The sequence below is a fragment of the Chiloscyllium punctatum genome, chromosome 41 (assembly GCF_047496795.1).
Source record: "Chiloscyllium punctatum isolate Juve2018m chromosome 41, sChiPun1.3, whole genome shotgun sequence".
Taxonomy (NCBI): domain Eukaryota; kingdom Metazoa; phylum Chordata; class Chondrichthyes; order Orectolobiformes; family Hemiscylliidae; genus Chiloscyllium; species Chiloscyllium punctatum.
Genome location: NC_092779.1, coordinates 27,958,381 through 27,979,628, shown reverse-complemented (window position 1 = coordinate 27,979,628; position 21,248 = coordinate 27,958,381). Strand labels below are relative to the sequence as shown.

Sequence of the window (21,248 nt, the reverse complement as noted above, 5' to 3'; positions counted from 1 at the left end):
CACCTAACTAGCACAACCTCGTACTGTGGGAGGAAAACAGAGCACCCAGCGGAAACCCACTCAGACACAGCAATAACATGCAAGTTCCATGCAGACAGTCACCCAAGGCTGGGATCAAACTCAGGTTCCTGAGGCTATGAGGCAGCAGTGCTAGCCACCACACAACTGAATTTGCCTTGGTTCCACATTCCATAATGGCATAATAAAAGGAAATCTACAGATTGCAGCCTCAAAGGCACATTTATCTCAGAATGCATGGCATTTTGGGTGGAGGGTATTTAGATTTTTTAATGCTGTTGTGTGTGGAAAAATTAATTTCCAAGAGAACCTAGAATCCTAAGATTTCACAACCTCATTTATGATTCTCTAATGAAAGGGAATATACATTTGTACCAACTCTCCAGAATCTTTTAACATTTTGGAATGTTAATATGATGAGATTATTCTGCACACTTCTTTATTGAAGTAAATATTAACAATATTTGAAGCAACACATATTATAATGTGGCTCTTAATGCATTGGAATTATTCTAAATATTTACATTGAAGATGTTATTAATATCTTTATAACAAAGTGTTAACAGAAATGAAACTGTGAAAATCTGTCAAGTATACAAGATACATGGGAACATATGTGTAAATATAAAGCAATAGATATCATATATGTAACTTATATGAAATTGTGAGATCGCTGTTCTCTTTAAGCTGATTTTCACAGCATTTTAAAAAGACTTATTCTGCTTTATTTTCTTTCAGCTTGCAATCCTGACCGTAAAGCTGACATCATCTTTCTAATTGATGGATCAAGCAGTATAAAACCAGAAGACTTCGAGAAAGTGAAGTCATTCTTGATAAGTTTTGTAAATAAAAGCAATATTTCACCAGATAAGATTCAAATTGGGTTAATACAATATTCCACAGAAGTAAAGCTAATGTTCCAGCTTAATAAATACTCTTTAAAAAATGATCTGTACAAAGCAATTGGTGACATGAAACAGATTGCAACAAATACTCTCACTGGCAATGCACTGACATTTACATTGAACTATTTTGATGAAGTTAAAGGGGGTCGCCATGGTGTTCCACAGTATCTCATCGTGATAACCGATGGAAAGGCACAGGATAAGGTCCTTGAACCAGCCAAAGCCATAAGGAATAAAGGAGTCACCGTGTTTGCAGTGGGCATAGGTGATGCAGTCTACGCACAGCTTAAGGATATAGGGGGATCCCCGGAAAAAGTTCACTACATTGACAACTTTGATCTGTTGAAAGATCAAGAAGCAGAAATTTCGTGGGAGATATGCAATGCAGATAAAAGTAAGTAAACATTTTGCTTCACTTCCAAATATAAAGAGTTCCAAGAATTGACTGATAATGTATTCAAAAAGAAGTTTGGAATTAAGATCATAATCCATATGACAGAAGTAGGCTATTCAGTCCATCAGGTCTGTGTGCCACTCAAGTGAAGTCTGGTTGATCTGATAACCCTCGACTCCACTTTTCCCTTTTTTTTCCATGACCTTTAATTTCCTTGATGAATAAAAATCTGATTCTGTCAACGTTGAATATACTTAGGCAACTAGCCTCTGTGGTAAAGAATTTCAGGTTCACTGTTGTATGTGTTAAATGGGGGCAGTCCCTTATTCTGAGATTATATCCTTTCATCCTGGACTTTCCCATAAGGGGCAACATTCTTCCTGCATTAATCCTGTCAAGTCCCCAAAGGATATTTTATGTTTCAATAAAGCCACCTCTCATTCTTCTAGATTTCAATGAGTACAGGCCCAAACTACTCTAACTCTCCCCAAAAAACAGTCCCTCTGTAGCGAGGATCAATCTAATAAACCTTCTTTGAAATGCCTCCAATCCCAATGTATCTTTCTTTAGCTAAGGAGTCCAAACAGTTCACAATATTCTGGCTGTGGTCTGTTTGGTGTCTTGAATAGTTCCAGTAAAGCCTCCTTACCTTTAGACTCCTTTCCCTTTGAAATTCCATTGCTTCTCCCAATTACCTGCTCAAGTTAGATGCTGACCAAAACACTCATATTTAAATGGTTTCTTGGAGTACTTTGAAGAAGCTACACATGCTCTTGATAAGGGAGAACCAGAAGGCATTTGATAAGGTGCTAAATCAACGTTTACTGTGAAAAAATGAAGCTTATGGTATAGGGTCTAACATATTGCATGGATTTAAGATTAGCTCACTAACAGGAAACAGACAGAAATGCAGAATTATTTTTTGGTTTGTAAAATGTAATGAGTGGTAAGGTTAAAAAAAAAGTCAATGCTAGGCCCTCAACTTTTTACAATTCATATAAATGATTTGGATGAAGGATCTGAAGGTATGGTAGCTAAATTTGCTGACAACACTAAGATCAATAGGAAAATAAGTTACAAAAAAGATATAGGAGATTACAGAAGGAAAAGGCAGTGGATAGTTTTCTGTGTGTCCCCTTGTGATTGAATCACAAAAAGTTAGTACAAAGGAAGATCAGTTTATTTGGAATCTTAATGTAATGTCATCATTTATTGCAATGGGAACTGAATACAAAGGTAAGGCAGCTATGCTTCAGTCATATAGGGCAATGGTGATGGCACATCTGGAATTTTGTTATGTGACTGGTCTTCTTATTTATGAAAGGATATAAATCCATTGGAAATAGATCAGAGGAGATTTACCATCCTAATACCATACTTTTGGAATGGGCATGTTGTCATAAGAGGAAAGGTTTTACAGACTCAAATTGTATCCATTAGAGTTTAGAAAAGTAAGAAGTGACTTGGCTAAAATGTATCTAAGATCCTGTTGGGTCTTGACTGGGTGGATGTGAAAAGGCTGTTTCCTCTTAGAACTAGAACTAGGGTTTACTGTTTTAGAAATAAGGGATCACTCATTAAAACAGAAATGAGTGGAAAATCTTTTGTTTTTCTCTCAGGAGGTCATTAGTCTTTGAACATCTTTTTTAGAGAAGGCTGTGGAAGCAGACTCTTTGATTTTTTTCATGGGTGGGTTCTTAGTGAGCAAGGAAGTGAAAAGTTATTGGAGGGTAGGTGGAAGTTACAGTAGTCAGATCAGCCATGATCGTGTTGAATGGCAGAGTAGGCTTAGTGATCAGAATGATTTGCTGTTGCTGCAAGCCTGTGTGTAGCACTGTACCTACCTTGCTCCACGATCCAGGGCTGTCTTCTACATGGAGCTGTCCGCAGTACCAACAGTGTCCAGTAGCAAACTGTCGGTGCTGCTGCATCTGCTGGAGCTACCTGCAATGAAATTACCCGGTAGTTCCATTGAGCCGGACCTCTTCCTGGGTCAGGTGCTAGAGTTCCATTCTGCCCTTAGCATTTGGCAGACTCTTGTTTTTGCTGGTCGACTCTTTAGTCAGGGAAATGAACTGGTCCACTCTCTACTCGCCCACCAAAATCTAGCCCTCTGTGCTGGAAATAACCTTCACTACACATGTACAGCACGTGTTGATTGAGAAGGCTTCAGTCCTGGTGAGGGGTTTTTGTTTATGTGTCATTTGTAGAATGACCGTGGTCATATTATCAGTTTACATAATTATAGCACTGAAACATACAATTCAGCCCAACTAGGTGCAGATGTTTTTGCTCCACACAAGCGTTTCCCTACCCTACGTCTTGAAAGCTAATCCTTCCATTCTTTTCATACCCTTCAAATTAATCTAAAATATTTCCCTCAATTGCTTCATATGGTTGCACTTATCGCATTCCAAATCATTCTCCGCTGAATTATTTTCCGATATCCACTTTTAGTCTGCACACAAGTGGAAATGTACTCTTTCCCTCGATCCTATCAATGCTTTGAAGACTTTAAACGTCTCTATCAAATCACCCCTCTCAGCTTTCTCCTTTTTTTGGGAAACCAAGCCCAGCCTGTTAAATGTTCCCCAACAACTGTATCCATTCTGTTCTGTAACACGCAGTGTCGCACCTAACAGGTTGAATGGAATCTTCCTTTGCTTCTGTTCTATAACTCTATCGTTATATTTTAGCTTACACTAGAGTCATAGAGTCATAGAGATGTACAGCATGGAAACAGACCCTTCGGTCCAACCCGTCCATGCCGACCAGATATCCCAACCCAATCTAGTCCCACCTGCCAGCACCCAGCCCATATCTCTCCAAATCCTTCCTATTCATATACACATCCAAATGCCTCTTAAATGTTGCAATTGTATCAGCCTCCACCACATCCTCTGGCAGCTCATTCCATACACGTACCACCCTCTGCATGAAAAGTTGCCCCTTAGGACTCTCTGTATCTTTCCCCTCTCACCCTAAACCTATGCCCTCTAGTTCTGGACTCCCTGACCCCAGGGAAAAAGTACTTTGTCTATTTATCCTATCCAAGCCCCTCATAATTTTGTAAACCTCTATAAGGTCACCCCTCAGCCTCCGACACTCCAGGGAAAACAGCCCCAGCCTGTTCAGCCTCTCCCTATAGCTCAGATCCTCCAACCCTGGCAATATCTTTGCAAATCCTTTCTGAACCCTTTCAAGTTTCACAACATCTTTCCAACAGGAAAGAGACCAGAATTGCATGCAATATTCCAACAGTGGCCTGAGCAATGTCCTGTACAGCTGCAACATGACCTCCCAACTCCTTTAGTCAATGCACTGACCAATAAAGGAAAGCATACCAAATGCCTTCTTCACTATCCTATCTACCTGCAACTCCATTTTCAAGGAGCTATGAACCTGCACTCCAAGGTCTCTTTGTTCAGCAACACTCCCCAGGACCTTACCATTAAGTATATAAGTCCTGCTAAGATTTGCTTTCCCAAAATGCAGCACCTCGCATTTATCTGAATTAACCTCCATCTGCCACTTCTCAGCCCATTGGCCCATCTGGTCCAGATCCTGTCGTAATCTGAGGTAACCCTCTTCGCTGTCCACTACACCTCCAATTTTGGTGTCATCTGCAAACTTGCTAATTGTACCTCTTATGCTCACATCCAAATCATTTATGTAACAGGTATCATTCCTGCCCATCACCCCATATCGGAGAGTATTCAGCACAACCTAGGTTGGCTGAAACTTCCAAACTTAAGTGTTTTTACCTGAATGGACATGTTGTCTGGTCAGATGAAAACTTTGATGTGAAGAGAAACCTGCAGGCTTTTCCAGACTAGCATGACACTAACAGGCACTAACAGCCAGTCGAACTCTCATTGTCATAGAGGACTTCAGCAAAGCTCAACATGGACTTTTACACTGGATGGCATAAGACGCAAGGCTGGAGTCATCATAGTTGCAAACCCCAGTTTACCCATTCCTCCCCATTCATCCCACACTCCAATCCTGGGATATATCATTGGCAGTCACACTAGTAGTAGTGTCCCTACAAGGTTACAGTATCTTCTCCAGAGTTTAGACAGGATGGCAAGGAATTTCAGTCCTTTGTTTTCCCAGACATTGTGAGACATTCACTGGGTATTTTTTTTCTTCTCTTTAGACTGCAGAAGGACCGAACAGGCTGACATTTTATTTGTAATCGATGGATCAGGTAGCATTCAACCGTATCAATTTGAAAGCATGAGGAATTTCATGTTGGCCCTGGTGAACCAGAGCAACATTGGCCCGGACAAGGTTCAAATTGGAGCTTTGATATTTGGTGATGCACCCAAAACCGTATGTCGGCTGGACAAATGGCGAACAAAAGCTAAAGTGCAAGAGGAAATCATGCAATTAAAAAGTGTAGGTGGTAGCACTTATACAGTTGAAGCCCTTGCACATGCAGAAACTCTTCTGAGTAAACAATATGGTGGACGAAGAGAAGCTGGAGTTCCTCAGTTCTTGATCATCATTACTGATGGGGAAGCAACAGTTAAACAAGGATTGGAAGCTAAAGCCAGAGCTATCAGAGACAGCAATGTTGAGATCCTTGCAGTTGGTGTAGATAAAGCCGATGAAAAAGAACTACAGACAATTGCGGGATCAGATAAGAATTGGTTTTATGTTCACAACTTTACGCGTTTGGAGTATTTATCCCGAAACATTTCTCAGAAGATATGTTTGGAAACTAAACCAGGTGAGTTACTCAGAGTGAGGTAATTACCTCTAAATTTGGAGAAAGTTAATGATCATCAGACTTCATGATGGTTTGGAGATTCAACTGTTGTTGAAGAAAGCTGAACACTTCAATGTTTGGTTAAATAGTCCATTCCCACTCTCTCCTTTTCCTGAAACCTGGCATGGGGCAGTGACCACAAGAGCTTTCAGTTGGCATGGATCAGTCAGGTACCATGGATCCACCCAAAGGAGGATATGCACCAACCTGTACCATGCCAATTAGCTACATTCCTGCACCTCTCATAAAATCTGATGCCATGGGGCACTGGTGGGCATGATCGGGACAATCCTGCTGCCCCGGGGAAATAATGAGTTTTTAATTTCAATTTATGAAACTGAAACTGACTTGATGTACAAATTTTGAGTCATTTTCTTTTTAGAGCTTTCTTGTTGATTTTCATCCTTCAGCATCTTTCCACAGATCTTTCTCAACAATCAAATGCTGGACAGTGTAGACATATAAAAGTAGTTCTGAAAAAATCTGTTCATTCTGCTAATTGAACTTCAAACATACAAGGCTCTTCGAGATCTTGACAGGGTAGATGTGGAGATGATGTTTATTCTTAAGGAGGCAAGCACCTTTCCCAGAGCAGAAACAAATCATTTTTTTCAAAACAGTAACGTGGCCCTTTGGAGCAGGTAGATGGATGTTTGCTCAGCAAGGAGATGACAGGTTATCATGGGTATGTGGGAATATGTATTAGAAGTTACACCGACTTGAAGAGATAGGAGCCCTTGAGAATGGCATGGGAGAGTGTCACCCATCTCTTTCATAGTCATCACCCACTGAGCCACTAAAATCAAAATCGATAGTGTTTAAATCCCCCCTGAACTCGGCATCCCAGAAGCCATCTTCAGAGAGAATTAATTGACTGGAGGCAGAACTTGCACCTCTCATTTGAAGGAAACTTCATCACAGAACAGCCTGAGAGTTCCACTGGTCTATGTTCTGCCACAGGACAACTTCCCTATTCCTCTTTGACTACTGCTCGGGGTCTTTTACTGCCATCCTACTTATTATTTTCTTTAGTGGATCACAGTGGATCAGTGATTAGCACTGTTGCCTGACAGTGCCAGGGACCTGGGTTCAATTCCACCCTCAGCAACTGTCTGTGTGGAGTTTGCACTTTCTCCCTGTGTCAGTGTGGGTTTCCTCCAGGTGTTCCAGTTTCCTCCCACTGTTCAAAGATGTACAGGTTAGGAGGATAGTCCATGCTAAATTGCCCACAGTGTCCAGGGATGTGTAGGCTAGCCATGGTGTGTTAGCCATGGGAAATGCAGGGTTACAAGGATAGGGTTGGGGAATGGGTCTGGGTGGGATGGTCTACAGATGGTCAGTGTGGACTCGATGGCCTGCTTGTTGAAAAATGTGGTGCTGGAAGAGAACATCCAGTCAAGCAGCATCTGAGGAACAGGAAGGTTGACGTTCCGAGTATGAGCTCTTTCATGATGAAGAGCTCATGCCCGAAATGTTGACTCTCCTGCTCCTCAGATACTGCCTGACCTGCTCTGCTTTTCCAGCACCACACTTTTCAACTCTGATCTCCAGCATCTGCAGTCCTCACGTTTTCCTCCTGAATGACCTGCTTCTACACTATAGGGATTCTATGATGATTCTCACTTTGTGGTGCTTCAGTTTTGTTCAGATGTACAGCTATAACCTGTCATGGGGCATTTGTTTTACACCGATGACAGTATATGAGTGCAAGTTATTGTGACACATTGCAATTATTAATAATGTGAATTTGGTTTTAAAAAATCTTAAGAATTTAACATATTTTTTGTATCAAGTTTAAAACAATAATACTTGCCAGATGATTTAAAACTCAGTTTCATTCAAAGCTAGTTGGCTTTCAAGACTGAGCTTACATTTATAAATTTATTTGAACAAGTCCAAAATTTGTAAAGTATGTGAAATACTTACACCTGTAAAATATTGGTGTCATTAAAGTGTTTATGTTCTTCTGTTCCAGATTGCGAACTATCTGAATCAGATATTGTTTTTCTAATTGATGGATCAGAAAGTATTAAAGCAAAGCAATTTATGTCCATAAAGACATTCTTGAAGTATGTCATTGAAAAGTTGAGTATTGGCCGTACAAAATTTCAGTTCGCAGTAGCTCAATATAGCACAGAGCCAAGAGCTGAATTTTATCTGAATGAGTCTAAGGACCAAAATGATCTCTTTGAAAAAATTGACAACATCAACCAAATAAAAGATGGCACCAGAACAGGGAAGGCACTTCAGTTTGTGATGAAATTCTTTGAACCGTCAGTAGGAAGCCGAAAGCTGAAGGGGATTCCTCAGAACCTGTTGGTGATCACGGATGGGGAATCCAAAGACAGCGTGGCCAACCCTGCCAGTGACTTGAGGAAGAAAAACATCAATGTTCTTGTTATCGGTATTGAAGAAGCAAATCCAAAGCAGTTGGTCGAAATCGCTGGAGCTCCAGACAAAAAGTTCTATATCCCATCGTTCAATGGGTTAGATAAAATTAAACGAAGAGTAGTTCGTGAACTTTGCACTGAATCTTGTAAAGGTTAGTGGCCTCTCCTCAGTGAGAAGTATTTCCAGAATTGTACTATAGAATATCTTTTATTGCCATGTGTATTCCACTACAAAAGTACAGGGGCCAATTGGATACATAATTGGCTTATTGGCAGGAGGCAGAGACTAATGGTGGATGGTTACTTTTCAGACTGGAGGCCTGTCACCAGCAGTGTTCCAAAGGGATCCAGTTCTATGTTCTCTTTTGTTTGTCATTTATATAAATGATTTGGATGAGAATATAGAAGGCATAGTTAGTAAGTTTGTGGAAATGCCATAATTGGTGGCATATAGACTATGAAGAAGGTTTTCTAAGATTACAAAGAGATATTGATCAAATGGGTCAATGGGCTGAAAAATGGCAGATGCAGTTCAATCTGGATAAATGTGTGGTTTTGCATTTTGGTACAACAAACAAAGGGTGGGGCTTATACAAATTAATGATAAGGTGTTGGGTAGTGTTGTAGAACAGAGGGACCTAGGGGTGCAGGTACATAATTCTTTGAAGTCACACATAGATAGGGTAGTTAAAAAGGCATTTGGCATGCCTGCCTTCATTGCTCAGTCCTTTGAGTATAGGAGTTGGGAAGTCATGTTGAGGATGTACAAGACATTGCTGAGGCCACTTCTGGAATATTGTGTCCACTTCTCTTCGCTCATTTCTTGGAAGGATATTATCAAGCAGGAGAGGGTTCAAAAGAGATTTACCAGGATGTTGCCAGTGTGGAAGGTTTGAATTATAAAAAAAAAGGCTGGATAGGCTGGGATTTTTTTCACTGGAGAGCGTAGGAGGTTGAGAGGCAATCTGATAGAAGTTTATAAAATAATGAGAGGTACAGATTAAGTTAATGGTAGTTGTTTATTTTTTCCCCCATGATGGGAGATTTCAAGACTAGGGGCACATTTTTAAGGTGAGAGGAGAGAGATTTTAAAAAGACATAACTGGTAAATTTCTTACACAGAGATTCGCACGTGGAATGAGAAAGTGGTGGATGTGGGTACAATTACAGCATTTAAAAGACATTTGGATAGATACATTAATAGGAAAGGTTTGGAGGGATATGGGCCAGGAGCAGATAGGTGGGACAAGTTTAGTTTGGGATTATGTTCAGAATGGACTGATTGGACCGAAGAGTCTGCTTCCTTGCTGTATGACTCTATGACTCTGTAAGCACAGTGAAAGGTTTTTACAATGGCTGCCTCTAATGGTGTCATCTTAGATACATGTACCTAGGTAAAAATCTTGAATACAAAGAGGAATAAAAGAAAAAATAGTAATATTAATTACAGTGTCTAAAATGTAAGTCAGAAATAGCATAGTAATAACATAGTTTTAAAGGATTGACATTGCAGTCCGATAACAAACTTCTAATAGATTTTGTAGCTTTAGCAGTAAAGTTGCCTCTGACATTATTGCTAAATATGTACATAGCTTATGACTACCATGAAGGGGAGTAAATGTCAATTCCAACCAAGACCATTATGAACAAATTGAAGTCAAACTTGCATGCCCCTATTGATCAGCATAAATACCCCTGATATATAGGAATAAGGAAGGCAAAATGGCAGAACTGTGAGAAACAACAGATCAAAGAAGTAAGAACATTCACCTACTTAAGGAATATCAGGATGGGGGGATTTTTTTTTTGCCTTGTTCTTTCTTGTGATGTGGGCACCCCTGGTAAAGTTAGCATTTGTTTCCCATTCCTGTTTGCCTTTAAACTGGCTGGCTTGCTCAGCCATTTTAGAGGGCAATTAGGAGTCAATGACATTGTTGTGGGTTTGGAATCACATGTGGGCCAGACTGGGTAAGGAAGGGCAGATTTCTTTATCTACAGGACATTAGTGTACAAGTTGGGCACCAACTTGGTCGTGGAATTTGAACCCATGACCCCAAAGCATTAGCCTGGGCCATTGCATTTCCTATTTGGTAACATTATCATAACAGCACCATTTCTCCACTCTCCACAAAATCAGAATAAATGGAAAGGAGAGCAAAGAATTTCTAAAGTTGACTCAGGAGTTTATTCTTGATCAGCATGTTTCTACGAGGAGAAAGCGAGAACTGCAGATGCTGGAGATCAGAGCTGAAAATGTGTTGCTGGAAAAGCGCAGCAGGTCAGGCAGCATCCAAGGAGCAGGAGAATCGACATTTCGGGCATCAGCCTGAAGAAGGGCTGATGCCCGAAACATTGATTCTCCTGTTCCTTGGATGCTGCCTGACCTGCTGCGCTTTTCCAGCAACACATTTTCACCATGTTTCTAGTCCACTGATGGAGAAAGCACTGCAGGATCTAGTTCTGTTGGATAATACACAGCAAGGGAAATGTGTCGGAGAACATTCATAGAATCATAGAGATGTACAGTATGGAAACAGACCCTTTGGTCCTTTGGTCCAACTCGTCCATGCCAACCAGATATCCCAATCCAATCTAGTCCCACCTGCCAGCACCCGGCCCATATGCCTCTAAAACCTTTCTATTCATATACTCATCCAGATGCCTTTTAAATGTTGCAATCATACTAGCCTCTATCGCTTCCCCTGGCAGCTCATTCCATACACTTACCACCCTCTACATGAAACAGTTACCCCTTAGGTCTCTTTTATATCTTTCCCCTCTCACACTAAACCCATGTCCTCTAGTTCTGGAGTCCTCCTACCCAAGGAAGAGACTTTGTCTATTTATCCTATCCATGCCCTCGTGATTTTATAAATCTCTATAAGGTCACCCCACAACCTCTGACACTCCAGGGAAAAGCCCTGCTAAGATTTGCTTTCCCAAAATGCAGCACCTCGCATTTATCTAAATTAAACTCCATCTGCCACTTCTCATCTCATTGGCCCATCTGATCAAGAACTTGTTGTAATCTGAGGTAACCTTCTTCGCTGTCCACTCCACCTCCAATTTTGGTGTCATCTGCAAACTTACTAACTATGCCTCTTTTGCTCACGTCCAAATCATTTGTATAAATGATGAAAAGTAGTGGACCCAACACCGATCCTTGTGGCACTCCACTGGTCACAGGCCTCCAGTCTGAAAAACAACCCTCCACCACCACCCTCTTCCAACAGAGTTCTATTGTACATCTGATCAGGTCCTGGGATTTATCCACTTATATGTGTTTCATTTGGTGATTGCCATATAATTAGTAATAATGCAGCCACCCACAAAGATGGCTGAGCATAAAATGAGAGGGAAGACAATTAAAAATTGCTTGAGATCTCTGTACAGAATCACTAATAGTGTCTGTAAATTAGCAGAGTTGTTGTAGGAAGCCATGTGTTGGGAGATACCAGAGATCTGAGGGATTACTGAGACCTGGCTACAGCAAAATTAGGAATAGGAATGAGCAGCTTTTAACATATTTCACAATGATAGTGATGGGAAAAGGGGAGGTGGAGGATTTGTACATGTAAGGGATAATATAAATAATTGAAAGAATAAAGGACACAGCTATGAGGCTGTGAGGTATGTGTGAGTTGCTGCCACTTTCTGGAGCACACTAACTGAAAGGATAATGGTACCTGATTCCACTAAACCTTCGATGTGCAACTGGATTTATCCTCAAAAGGGACTCATTTTCAGGATCTTTAGAAAAATGCTCAGTGTAGAACTAAATTTGATAAGCTCATCAAAGAGCTATCTTCCACTTGCCAGGCTGACTATCCTTTGTACCCATTAGAATTTAAATTAATCAGAGTTGATTTTAAGGAAAGATGTAAGACTGTGAAAGAAATTTAGAGAGTGCTTCCCTTTGTATGAATTAAGTAGTGATCCCTGGGATGAAGGGGCTGATTTACCAAGGACAGCTAATCTAGTTAGGCCTTTATTCACTGGACTATTGAAGAATGAGGGGTAACCTTAGTGATATATGTAAGATTCTAAAAACGCTTGACAGTGTAGATATTGAGATATTCCACTAGTCGGGAAATATGGAAGTAGGGGAATATAGAGTCATAGAGTCTATAGATGTACAGCATGGAAACACACCCTTCGGTCCAACCCGTCCATGCCGACCAGATATCCCAACCCAATCTAGTCCCACCTGCCAGCACCTGGCCCATATCCCTCCAAACCCTTCCTATTCATATACACATACAAATGCCTCTTAAATGTTGCAATTGTACCAGCCTCCACCACATCCTCTGGCAGCTCATTCCATACACATACCACCCTCTGCATGAAAAGTTGCCCCTTAGGTCTCTTTTATATCTTTCCCCTCTCACCCTAAACCTATGCCCTCTAGTTCTGGACTCCCCGACCCCAGGGAAAAGACTTTGCCTTTTTACCCTATCCATGCACCTCATAATTTTGTAAACCTCTATAAGGTCACCCCTCAGCCTCCGACGCTCCAGGGAAAACAGCCCCAGCCTGTTCAGCCTCTCCCTAAAGCTCAAATCCTCCAACCCTGGCAATATCCTTGTAAATCTTTTCTGAACCCTTTCAAATTTCACAACATCTTTCCGATAGGAAAGAGACCAGAATTGCACGCAATATTCCAACAGTGGCCTAACCAATGTCCTGTACAGCCGTAACATGACACCTCAACTCCTGTACTCAATACTCTGACCAATAAAGGAAAGCATACCAAACACCTTCTTTAGCGCATCATCTCAGAGATTGAAGTGTGTCCTTGTAGAGATTGAGATGGGGGTGCATGGGCATGCATGGAGATAGTCAGATGGGCACCCAATTAAGGGGAAATAGATGGCCACATTGGTGGTGGAGCTTAACAGTTTATTTGGTCTGCTGGGGAAAAGCAGAGAAATCCAAGCCAGCTACTGTTAAAACTGGATTCATGTTAAAACTACAACTTTGTTAAAATATTTAAACACAAGTAGATTGGCCACTTGCATCTGACCCCTGTTAAAACTGCAAATATGTGGGTTTGATTTTGAGTTTGAAATTGGTCGTGTTTTAACTGGTCATATGACCTTCCTGTCATATGTTGAAATTGCTCTTTGTGTTGCTGTCCATAACAAATCTTGAACCAATTGTGTTGGAATAGAATGTGCATCCAACTAAGCCAAACTGACAGAAAGTACTGATACATAGAGCCAACATCTATATCACCTTATTCACTCATAAGAACCAACTTCCTTGCCTTGCGACTGCAACCACCACCTCCTTAGAACCAATCTTGTGATGGGCAGTTGAAGTGCTTCCCTACTCCAAGTGGCAGGCTACGTGCAACATTGAATTACCATGATGAGCAGAGGCTGACACTGCACATTCAAGGACTATCTCTGCATCCTCTATCCATCGAAACACTATCTGTATTGCTCTCAACTTATGACAGAACATATGCAGTGAGGATACCAAGAGTAACACTAATGAATCTGCTCAATAGATAGGCAGGAGGCTGGAAGAACACAGCAAGCCAGGCAGCATCAAGAGCTGGAGAAGCCGATGTTTTGAGTGTAACTTCTTCAGGACAGGGGGTGGTGTAGGAGGAGTTGCAGATAAAGGGAGAGGTGGGGGCAGGGTGGGGAAGTGGGGATAGGTGAAGGAAAGTAGAGAGTACGACTTGGTTGGTCAATGGGAGGAATGATTCTGGTTGGTGGTAGGGAGAAATGGAAGGGTGGGGCTGGGGAGGCAGTTGGGGTATGGGGAGGGAGGTTATTTGAAATCGGCGAACTCAATGTTGAGTCCCAGGCGGAAGATGAGGTGTTGTTCCTCCAATTGTCTCTAATGAATCTGTGCAGCCCACATAAAAATGTTGGACTGCTATGGAACTATCTGGGGCCCCAGCTTGTGGTCACCCAGTCCTGCTTCTGCCGCAAGTCTCAAACACTCTTACACTCCCGGGACCGGTAAACTGCAGCAGCATTGATGCCTTGATTGTAAATAAGACCTCACATTTGCAGGCATGAATAGTTACTGTAGGCAATAATGTTCAGGTCACTGGGTGGTTCTTTTTTGTCCTTGGCACTTCTGATACGGAGCCTCTTAGAACAGACAACATTTGAGTGTCTTGGACTAATAACTCAGACCAACTTTTTCATCCTGATTTGTTTGACTATGATGATGTTAAACAGACATTGTTAAAACTGTAGAGCTGCTGTACATCATGTATGTGCAATATCCATGGAACTTGAAGAGCTGTTTCTCATTCCATTTATTCTTTTGTTTTCTAGCCTGCACGGTTGATGTTGCTGTGGGATTTGACACCTCAGATCAGAGACAGTTTGAAGACATACTTGCTGGTCAAAATGCGTTGCAAGTAAAGCTAGACGGAATCTTCAAAGTAATTACCTCTCTAAAGACGGTGAGCTGCGAGTCAGTTTCCCATTTGGAAACAAGAGTTGGGATATACATCAAAGACAAGAATGGCGTGGCGGTCCATGAGACCCGATTTGATGAAAATATTTCAAAACTGGCAAATAGCCTGAAAGGTGTCAAGACAAGCAGTCAAGTTATTTTAAATGCGAAGACTTTAGAATCGTTTTGGGGGAAATTCAATGAATCGACTTCAAAAATAAAGGTAATGTTTCCCATTGATAATTTTCTTAACAATACTCTTTAAAGCATTTACAGAATTAGTTGATTCTTATTATATGTTCTTATTGTAACAAAGGGGGTTTCTTTCAATGAATTGGATAACAGATATGATGTGACAGTGATTCTGTTTTCTAAATTTATGCAGGGATGTGGACATCTCTGGCTAGGCCAGCATTTATTGCCCATCCCTAAAAGCATTTAAGAGTCAACCACATTGCTGTGGATCTGGAGTCACATGTAGGCCAGACTAGGTAAGGATGGCAGATTTTCTTCCCTAAAGAGCATGATGGAACCAGATGGGTTTTTCCCAATAATCAGCAATTGATTAATGGTCATCATTAGACTCTTAATTACAGATTCTTTAAAATTGAATTCTAACTCCACCAAATGCCATAGCAGGACTTGAACCTGGCTCCTCAGAACATTAACAGTCCACTGATAATACTAGTTGGGTGTCACCTCCCCAATCCTCTCTCATACCACGGCACAATTTAATTAGACAAACAACTCCATGGTATACCCAATTTTTTCCAGCTGAATTAATGTATATGTCCACAAGTGTCAGGTGCTGAATCTTCATTGTCGGAATTCAATTTTTGGAAGTTTATGCATGTGTAGCTCTGGAAGCTTGCTCGGTGGATCGCGGTATCTGGTGTTAGCACATACTGCCTTCAAGAATAGATACCAAAACTCTGCTCCAGAACAGATGCAGACTCATCGCTCAAGTAAAGTAGCTCTGCTTTCTGAAAGTTTTGCAAAACATCTCTTACTTTTCAACCAGTTGAAAAGCACTAACATACATGATACGGGAAAGTGAATCAGAAAGTTTCATCTGTCCCATCATTAGGTAGAAAAAGCATTCATGTTTACGGAAAGCCTAGTTCCCTTCACTCACAGCCATTAACAAAGTGAGATTAAAGAAATAGTTTAAGCTATCAATGTGTGGTATGGTGGCTCAGTGGTTAGTACTGCTGGCTCATACCACCAGGGTTCCTGGTTCAATTCCAGTATCGGGTAACTGTCTGTGCGGTTTTGCTCCGGTTTCCTCCCACAGTCCTAAAGATGTGCAGGTCAGGTGAATTGGCCCTGTTAAATTACCCATAGTGTTAGGTGCATTAGTCAGAGGGAAATGGGTCTGGGTGGGTTACTCTTTGGAGGGTTGGGCCGAAGGCCTGTTTCCTCACTGTAGGGAATCTAATCTGTAATAGTTAGTTACCAGGGACACGCTGCTGCATTAAATTTATGATATAAAGTTAAACTGTTATTTTTTTGACTGCATTCCTACCAGCATTACATTATATATTAGAATAAAATAGAATAGAATGGAGTAGAATCCCAACAGTGTGGAAACAGGCCCTTCGGCCCGAGCAAGCCCACACCAATCATCTGAAGATTAACCCATCAATTCCCCTACTACTCTACATTTACCCCTGACTAACGCAACTAACCTACACATCTCTGAACACTATGAGCAATTTAGCATGGCCAATTCACATAACCTGCACATCTTTGGATTGTGGAAGGAAACTGGAGCACCTGGAGGAAACTCACGCAGACACGGGGAGGATGTGCAAACTGCATACAGACTGTTGCCCGAGGGGGGAGTTCGAACGCATGTCCCTGGCGCTGTGTGCTAACCACTGAGCAACCCTCTTTAACCCTCTGTGAAAGTTCCATTTTGGATGAAGGGCTAGTGATTTACTTTCACTCACTGGCAGTGCCAGCATTTAGTTGGAAGGCCCAAGTGGCTGTGAAGGGTCAGTCATTCTCCAAATTTCCTTTTAATTTCTGGATGTAGGTCCTTTAGGCACAATCGCATTTCCTGCCCTTCCTGATACAATGGTTTAGAACGTCAATGTACTGAGCCCTACCCCTTGTTTTATTTTGGTTCAGTTCTCAGATTGTGTTTCTCAATGGTTTCCTTAACACAAAGCAAGGGGCTGAATCTTATGATTTTTTTTGACTAAGTGTGAGTTTTATTTTAGAGAGATTCAGGCCATGAGCCCTGGTGAGATTGTTTACCACATATTACCAAACCTGCTTCATGACCCGCCTACCCCAACCCTACCGTGTCCATGTGTCCAATACTACCCACATCTTACCATACATTATTCCCTGAACTCACCAACTACCGGATATCTGCTGAATGATGGGCATCCATTACACTCGCACCATCTTTAAAAGGCTGCCATTCATTCAGATGAATGTGGGCAATCCAACGTTACTCAGCCCATTCAAGAATACCTTCTGAAGATGTCTGAGAAGTGGAATTCTCCGACAGATACATGGACATTCTGGTTGAGGGGATGAGGTCAAGGAAAGGAACCCTCTTGCCAGAGGACTGGCTGTGGAAGCCATGCCACCAGACTGTAGCAGTCATGTCCAAGGTTGCCATTTGAGTCAGTGCCATCTTGATGGTCTACAGGAATGGCCGGCAATGGCATAAGAAGATCAGTGACCTCCTCCGCTGCACCTGGGTAAGTGTTGCATTTGTCTCTCTGCTACTTCACACTCTTTGTCTCTCCTACTGCACACCCCTCCCACCAAGGCTCACGTTGTACCAGCCTAATGATGAGATGCAACATTTCCCCTCACCAACCCTTATCCTCCCAATTCCCCAACACCACTAACCTTGCGTGCCTCCTCACTCCCTCAAAACAGCACCTTTCACTCACCAGATCAGCACCAATAGCTATGCCACCCACTTTCATCTCACTCAATTCCTCCCTTTCTCTCATCGCAGAGCATAAACAGTCCATAGCAAGGGAGGAAGAGCCTGCATGGCTGGAGGACTGCCTCATATGAGGTTCCTCACTCCATACAAGGAGAGAATCCTGCCCTTCTGCAGGGAAGAATGGGACTGCTCCTGAACCTTCGCCAAGAAAGGAAGTACCATTCTTCATTCCACCGTGACTCTCACAGTAACCCCGTTATGTGTTACATTCTTTGCACACCATTTCTAACTCCATTTGCCACGCTGACTTTCCTTTCTTTTGTCTTACAGATTCTGCCATCATGTGCACCAGCACCACAGTGAAACGAGGATACTGAGGTCTAAGGGGCAACTTCAGCAAGTTTGCCACCTGCACCAACTCAGATCCTGACACCCAGGTGGGAACATTAGCCTCAGAGAGTATGGGAGCCCTGGCTGGTGAGCACCTTGCTGGGACAGATCTGCGGTTGGCCAAGGAAGCATGGGACGACCCATGACCCCTGGCACTCACAGCACTACCCGAGACCAGGCCCCTATTCATCCCCAAGCAGGAGGGAAGCCTGCAATGCTGGCAATCAAGGATTGTCTCCATGTGCACAGGAAGGAACAAGAGAGGCAGCCGTGGATGTGGGATACTATGGCCCTCATTGTCCAGCAGCCACTTTAGCGCAGAAAGTCACGTGATCATCTAGCTGAGTCAATTCGCAACTGATATGTAGACCTATGATCAACTGCAGAAGTACACAAACCTGCACACCATTACCCCAGCCTTCATCTGCAGGATTGTAACCATGATCCTGGAAAGCTCTCCTTGTGCTCTTTCGTCACAAAGGTACAGCAGGTGGATCATCCTGAGGTGCCCTCCCCTTCTTCAGTACATTTCAGAGGTAGCTGGGCCCAGCACCTGCATCATGCCTGCCCCACTCCCCCACCTCGAATGTTCACACCGAGTAAGGTCCATTTGCTTCTGGCACAAATACCCTGAGCATGTCTGGCCCATCCAGGCACAAACACAACCAAACTTCCAGGACCAACGGGCACCACTGTCTGGCAGGCTCCCTCCAACCTGATTGCTGAACCAGTACACTAAGCACTGTGGAAGGGAAAGGAAGAAGAAAACTTATTGGGGGCACTTTGGTGGCATAGATGCCAATGCACTGTTCATGCACTGTACATTATCTGGCACTCTGCTGTAAATGGAACTGTTTTGACATCATGTGTGATATTTGTCTCTCTGTGCATCTCAAAATGTAACTGATTGAACATCATTCCTAACTTCATAACCACACAGGGTGAACTGTGAGTTGCTATCAGTCGTGAGAGCCTGCTGCAGCAAGGTTAACAAGGCAAAGTCCTGCTGACACTGTCCTTATCCCACAGCATCCTTATTCTTCCTCTGGCCTCAGTGTCCTGTAGTGTTGGTGTCAATGAGGTGGTCACCTGTGTCAAGGCAGGGAGGTGCAAAGCCCCCAGTGAGCAATACAAGAGGATGCTCAGAGATTATGAACTTATGCATTATGTGGGTCTTTGTTACAAAGAGCCTCATGTCAGTGGGCCTTGTAGCCTCCTCCCTCAGGTGGAGTCACCCCAGCCACTCTGAGCATGGTCATTTGCTTCCCCATTGCAGACTTCTGATTTCTTGTACAATGAAAAGTGACAGTGAGTGCTGTTCAACCTCTAAATGTCAGTGAGGCCCCAACCATTCAAATGCCCCTTTCTGTAGATCCCATAGGCTTTGTTCTTCCTCAGCTTGCCACCTCAACCCATCTACATGAGCCTGAAAGTGCTAACCTTTAACCCTGCAATCCCTGGCATATGAAGTGACTGTGCCAGGTGGGGGTATACACTGGCCTCATCTCAAAGTCAGGGCACTGCTGACATACTATGCCTGGATTTCCTGAATGACCAGTATCTCCAGACATTGCAGTGAGGATAGCTCCCCTAAGACTTTCAGATCTGGCTCTCTACTCGCTCCATGTGCAGTGTTACTGGTACATAGTGCATTAATTGGCACAGTGAGTCAAGGCAAGGTTAAATGGTCAAGCCTTCAGGTAGGCACTCAGTGAGTGAATGCTAAGAAAGTAAATGAGAAGCAATAAGATACAGCATGGTTCAATCGGTGGGCTGCGTCCCTATCAGTGCATGCAAAGTGTCCTTGCTGCATTCTTTTAATGCCAGTTGCTAGTGTGCCCTCTACTGCAAGTCTGTGTTTCCTGTGTAGCTGGCTAGTGTGCAGAGAAATACCAAGATGGTGTTGGGTTGGTAAATGCTGGATGCCAGTATCTGTAGAAGATGTGTGCACCCAGCTGATTTGGTCCAAAGCTACATGGAGATACTTGGCAGGAGGCAACGAGCAGAAGTTGCAAGGCATCCCCTCTGATTTCTAAGTCAAATCGGAAGCTGAATATCAATAAGGCAAGTTAAAAAGATGCTTAACAAGCCATAGCCCCCTAAATTGACAACCTGCTGCTGCCTAGTTAGAAATGTATCATGGGATAAGTAATGGCCTGGTGACATTAGCCCTGGACCATAATCCAGAGACCCAGTTAATGTTCTGAGGACCCACGTTTAAATCTTTAGATTAGATTAGATTACTTACAGTGTGGAAACTTGTCATGGTTGAATTAGAATTATCTAAGATAATTATCTTAGAATTATCTAGATTAATAATAATCTAGAAGTAAGAGTCTAATGATGACCATGACAGTGTCAGGAAAAATCCATTGAGTTCACTAGTACCCTTCAAGAAAGGAAATCTGCCATTCTTAATTGGTCTGGCCATCATGTGGATCCAGGACCACCAGCAATGGATCAACACTTAATTGCCCTCTGGGCAATAAATGTTGGCATGGCCAGTGGTGCCCACATCCTGTTAATGAGTTTTAATGTTGGTCAAAAGCCTTAAAGGAGATGCACGATTTCCTGATGTTCATTTCTGGTGTGCAATTCTGCTCTCCCTACTTTAGGAAAGAAGTTGTGAAACTTGAAAGGGTTCAGAAAATATTTGCAAGGATTTTGCCAGGATTGGACGGTTTAGGCAATAGGGAGAGGTTGAATAGGCTGGGACAGTTTTCCTTGGAGTGTGGAGGCTGAGGGGTGACCTTACAGTGGTTTAGAAAATCATGTGGGGCATGGATAGGGTAAATAAATCTTTTCCCGGGGGTGGAGGAGTCCAGAACTAGAGGGCATAGATTTAAGGTGAGAGGGGAAAGGTATAAAAGAGACCTAAGGGGCAACTTTTTCACACAGTGGGTGGTCACGTGTATGGAACGAGCTGCCAGTGGAAGTGATGGAAGCTGTTACAGCATTTAAAAGGCGTCTGGATGGGTATATGAATAGAAAGGGTTTAAAGGGATATGGGCCAAATGCTGGCAAATGGGACTGGATTTAT

General features: G+C 42.5%; 1 protein-coding gene across 1 annotated transcript in view; it reads left to right on the top strand.

Moving 5' to 3' along the window:
• The window catches only part of LOC140464958 (collagen alpha-6(VI) chain-like), a 182,206-nt gene that overhangs the window by 84,745 nt on the left and 76,213 nt on the right, over positions 1–21,248 (top strand). Inside the window, exons 14-17 of the mRNA XM_072560629.1 lie at positions 757–1,317; positions 5,477–6,052; positions 8,067–8,633; positions 14,781–15,127. Of these exons, the coding sequence (XP_072416730.1) occupies positions 757–1,317; positions 5,477–6,052; positions 8,067–8,633; positions 14,781–15,127 (2,051 nt within the window). The remainder of the gene's footprint in view (positions 1–756; positions 1,318–5,476; positions 6,053–8,066; positions 8,634–14,780; positions 15,128–21,248) is intronic.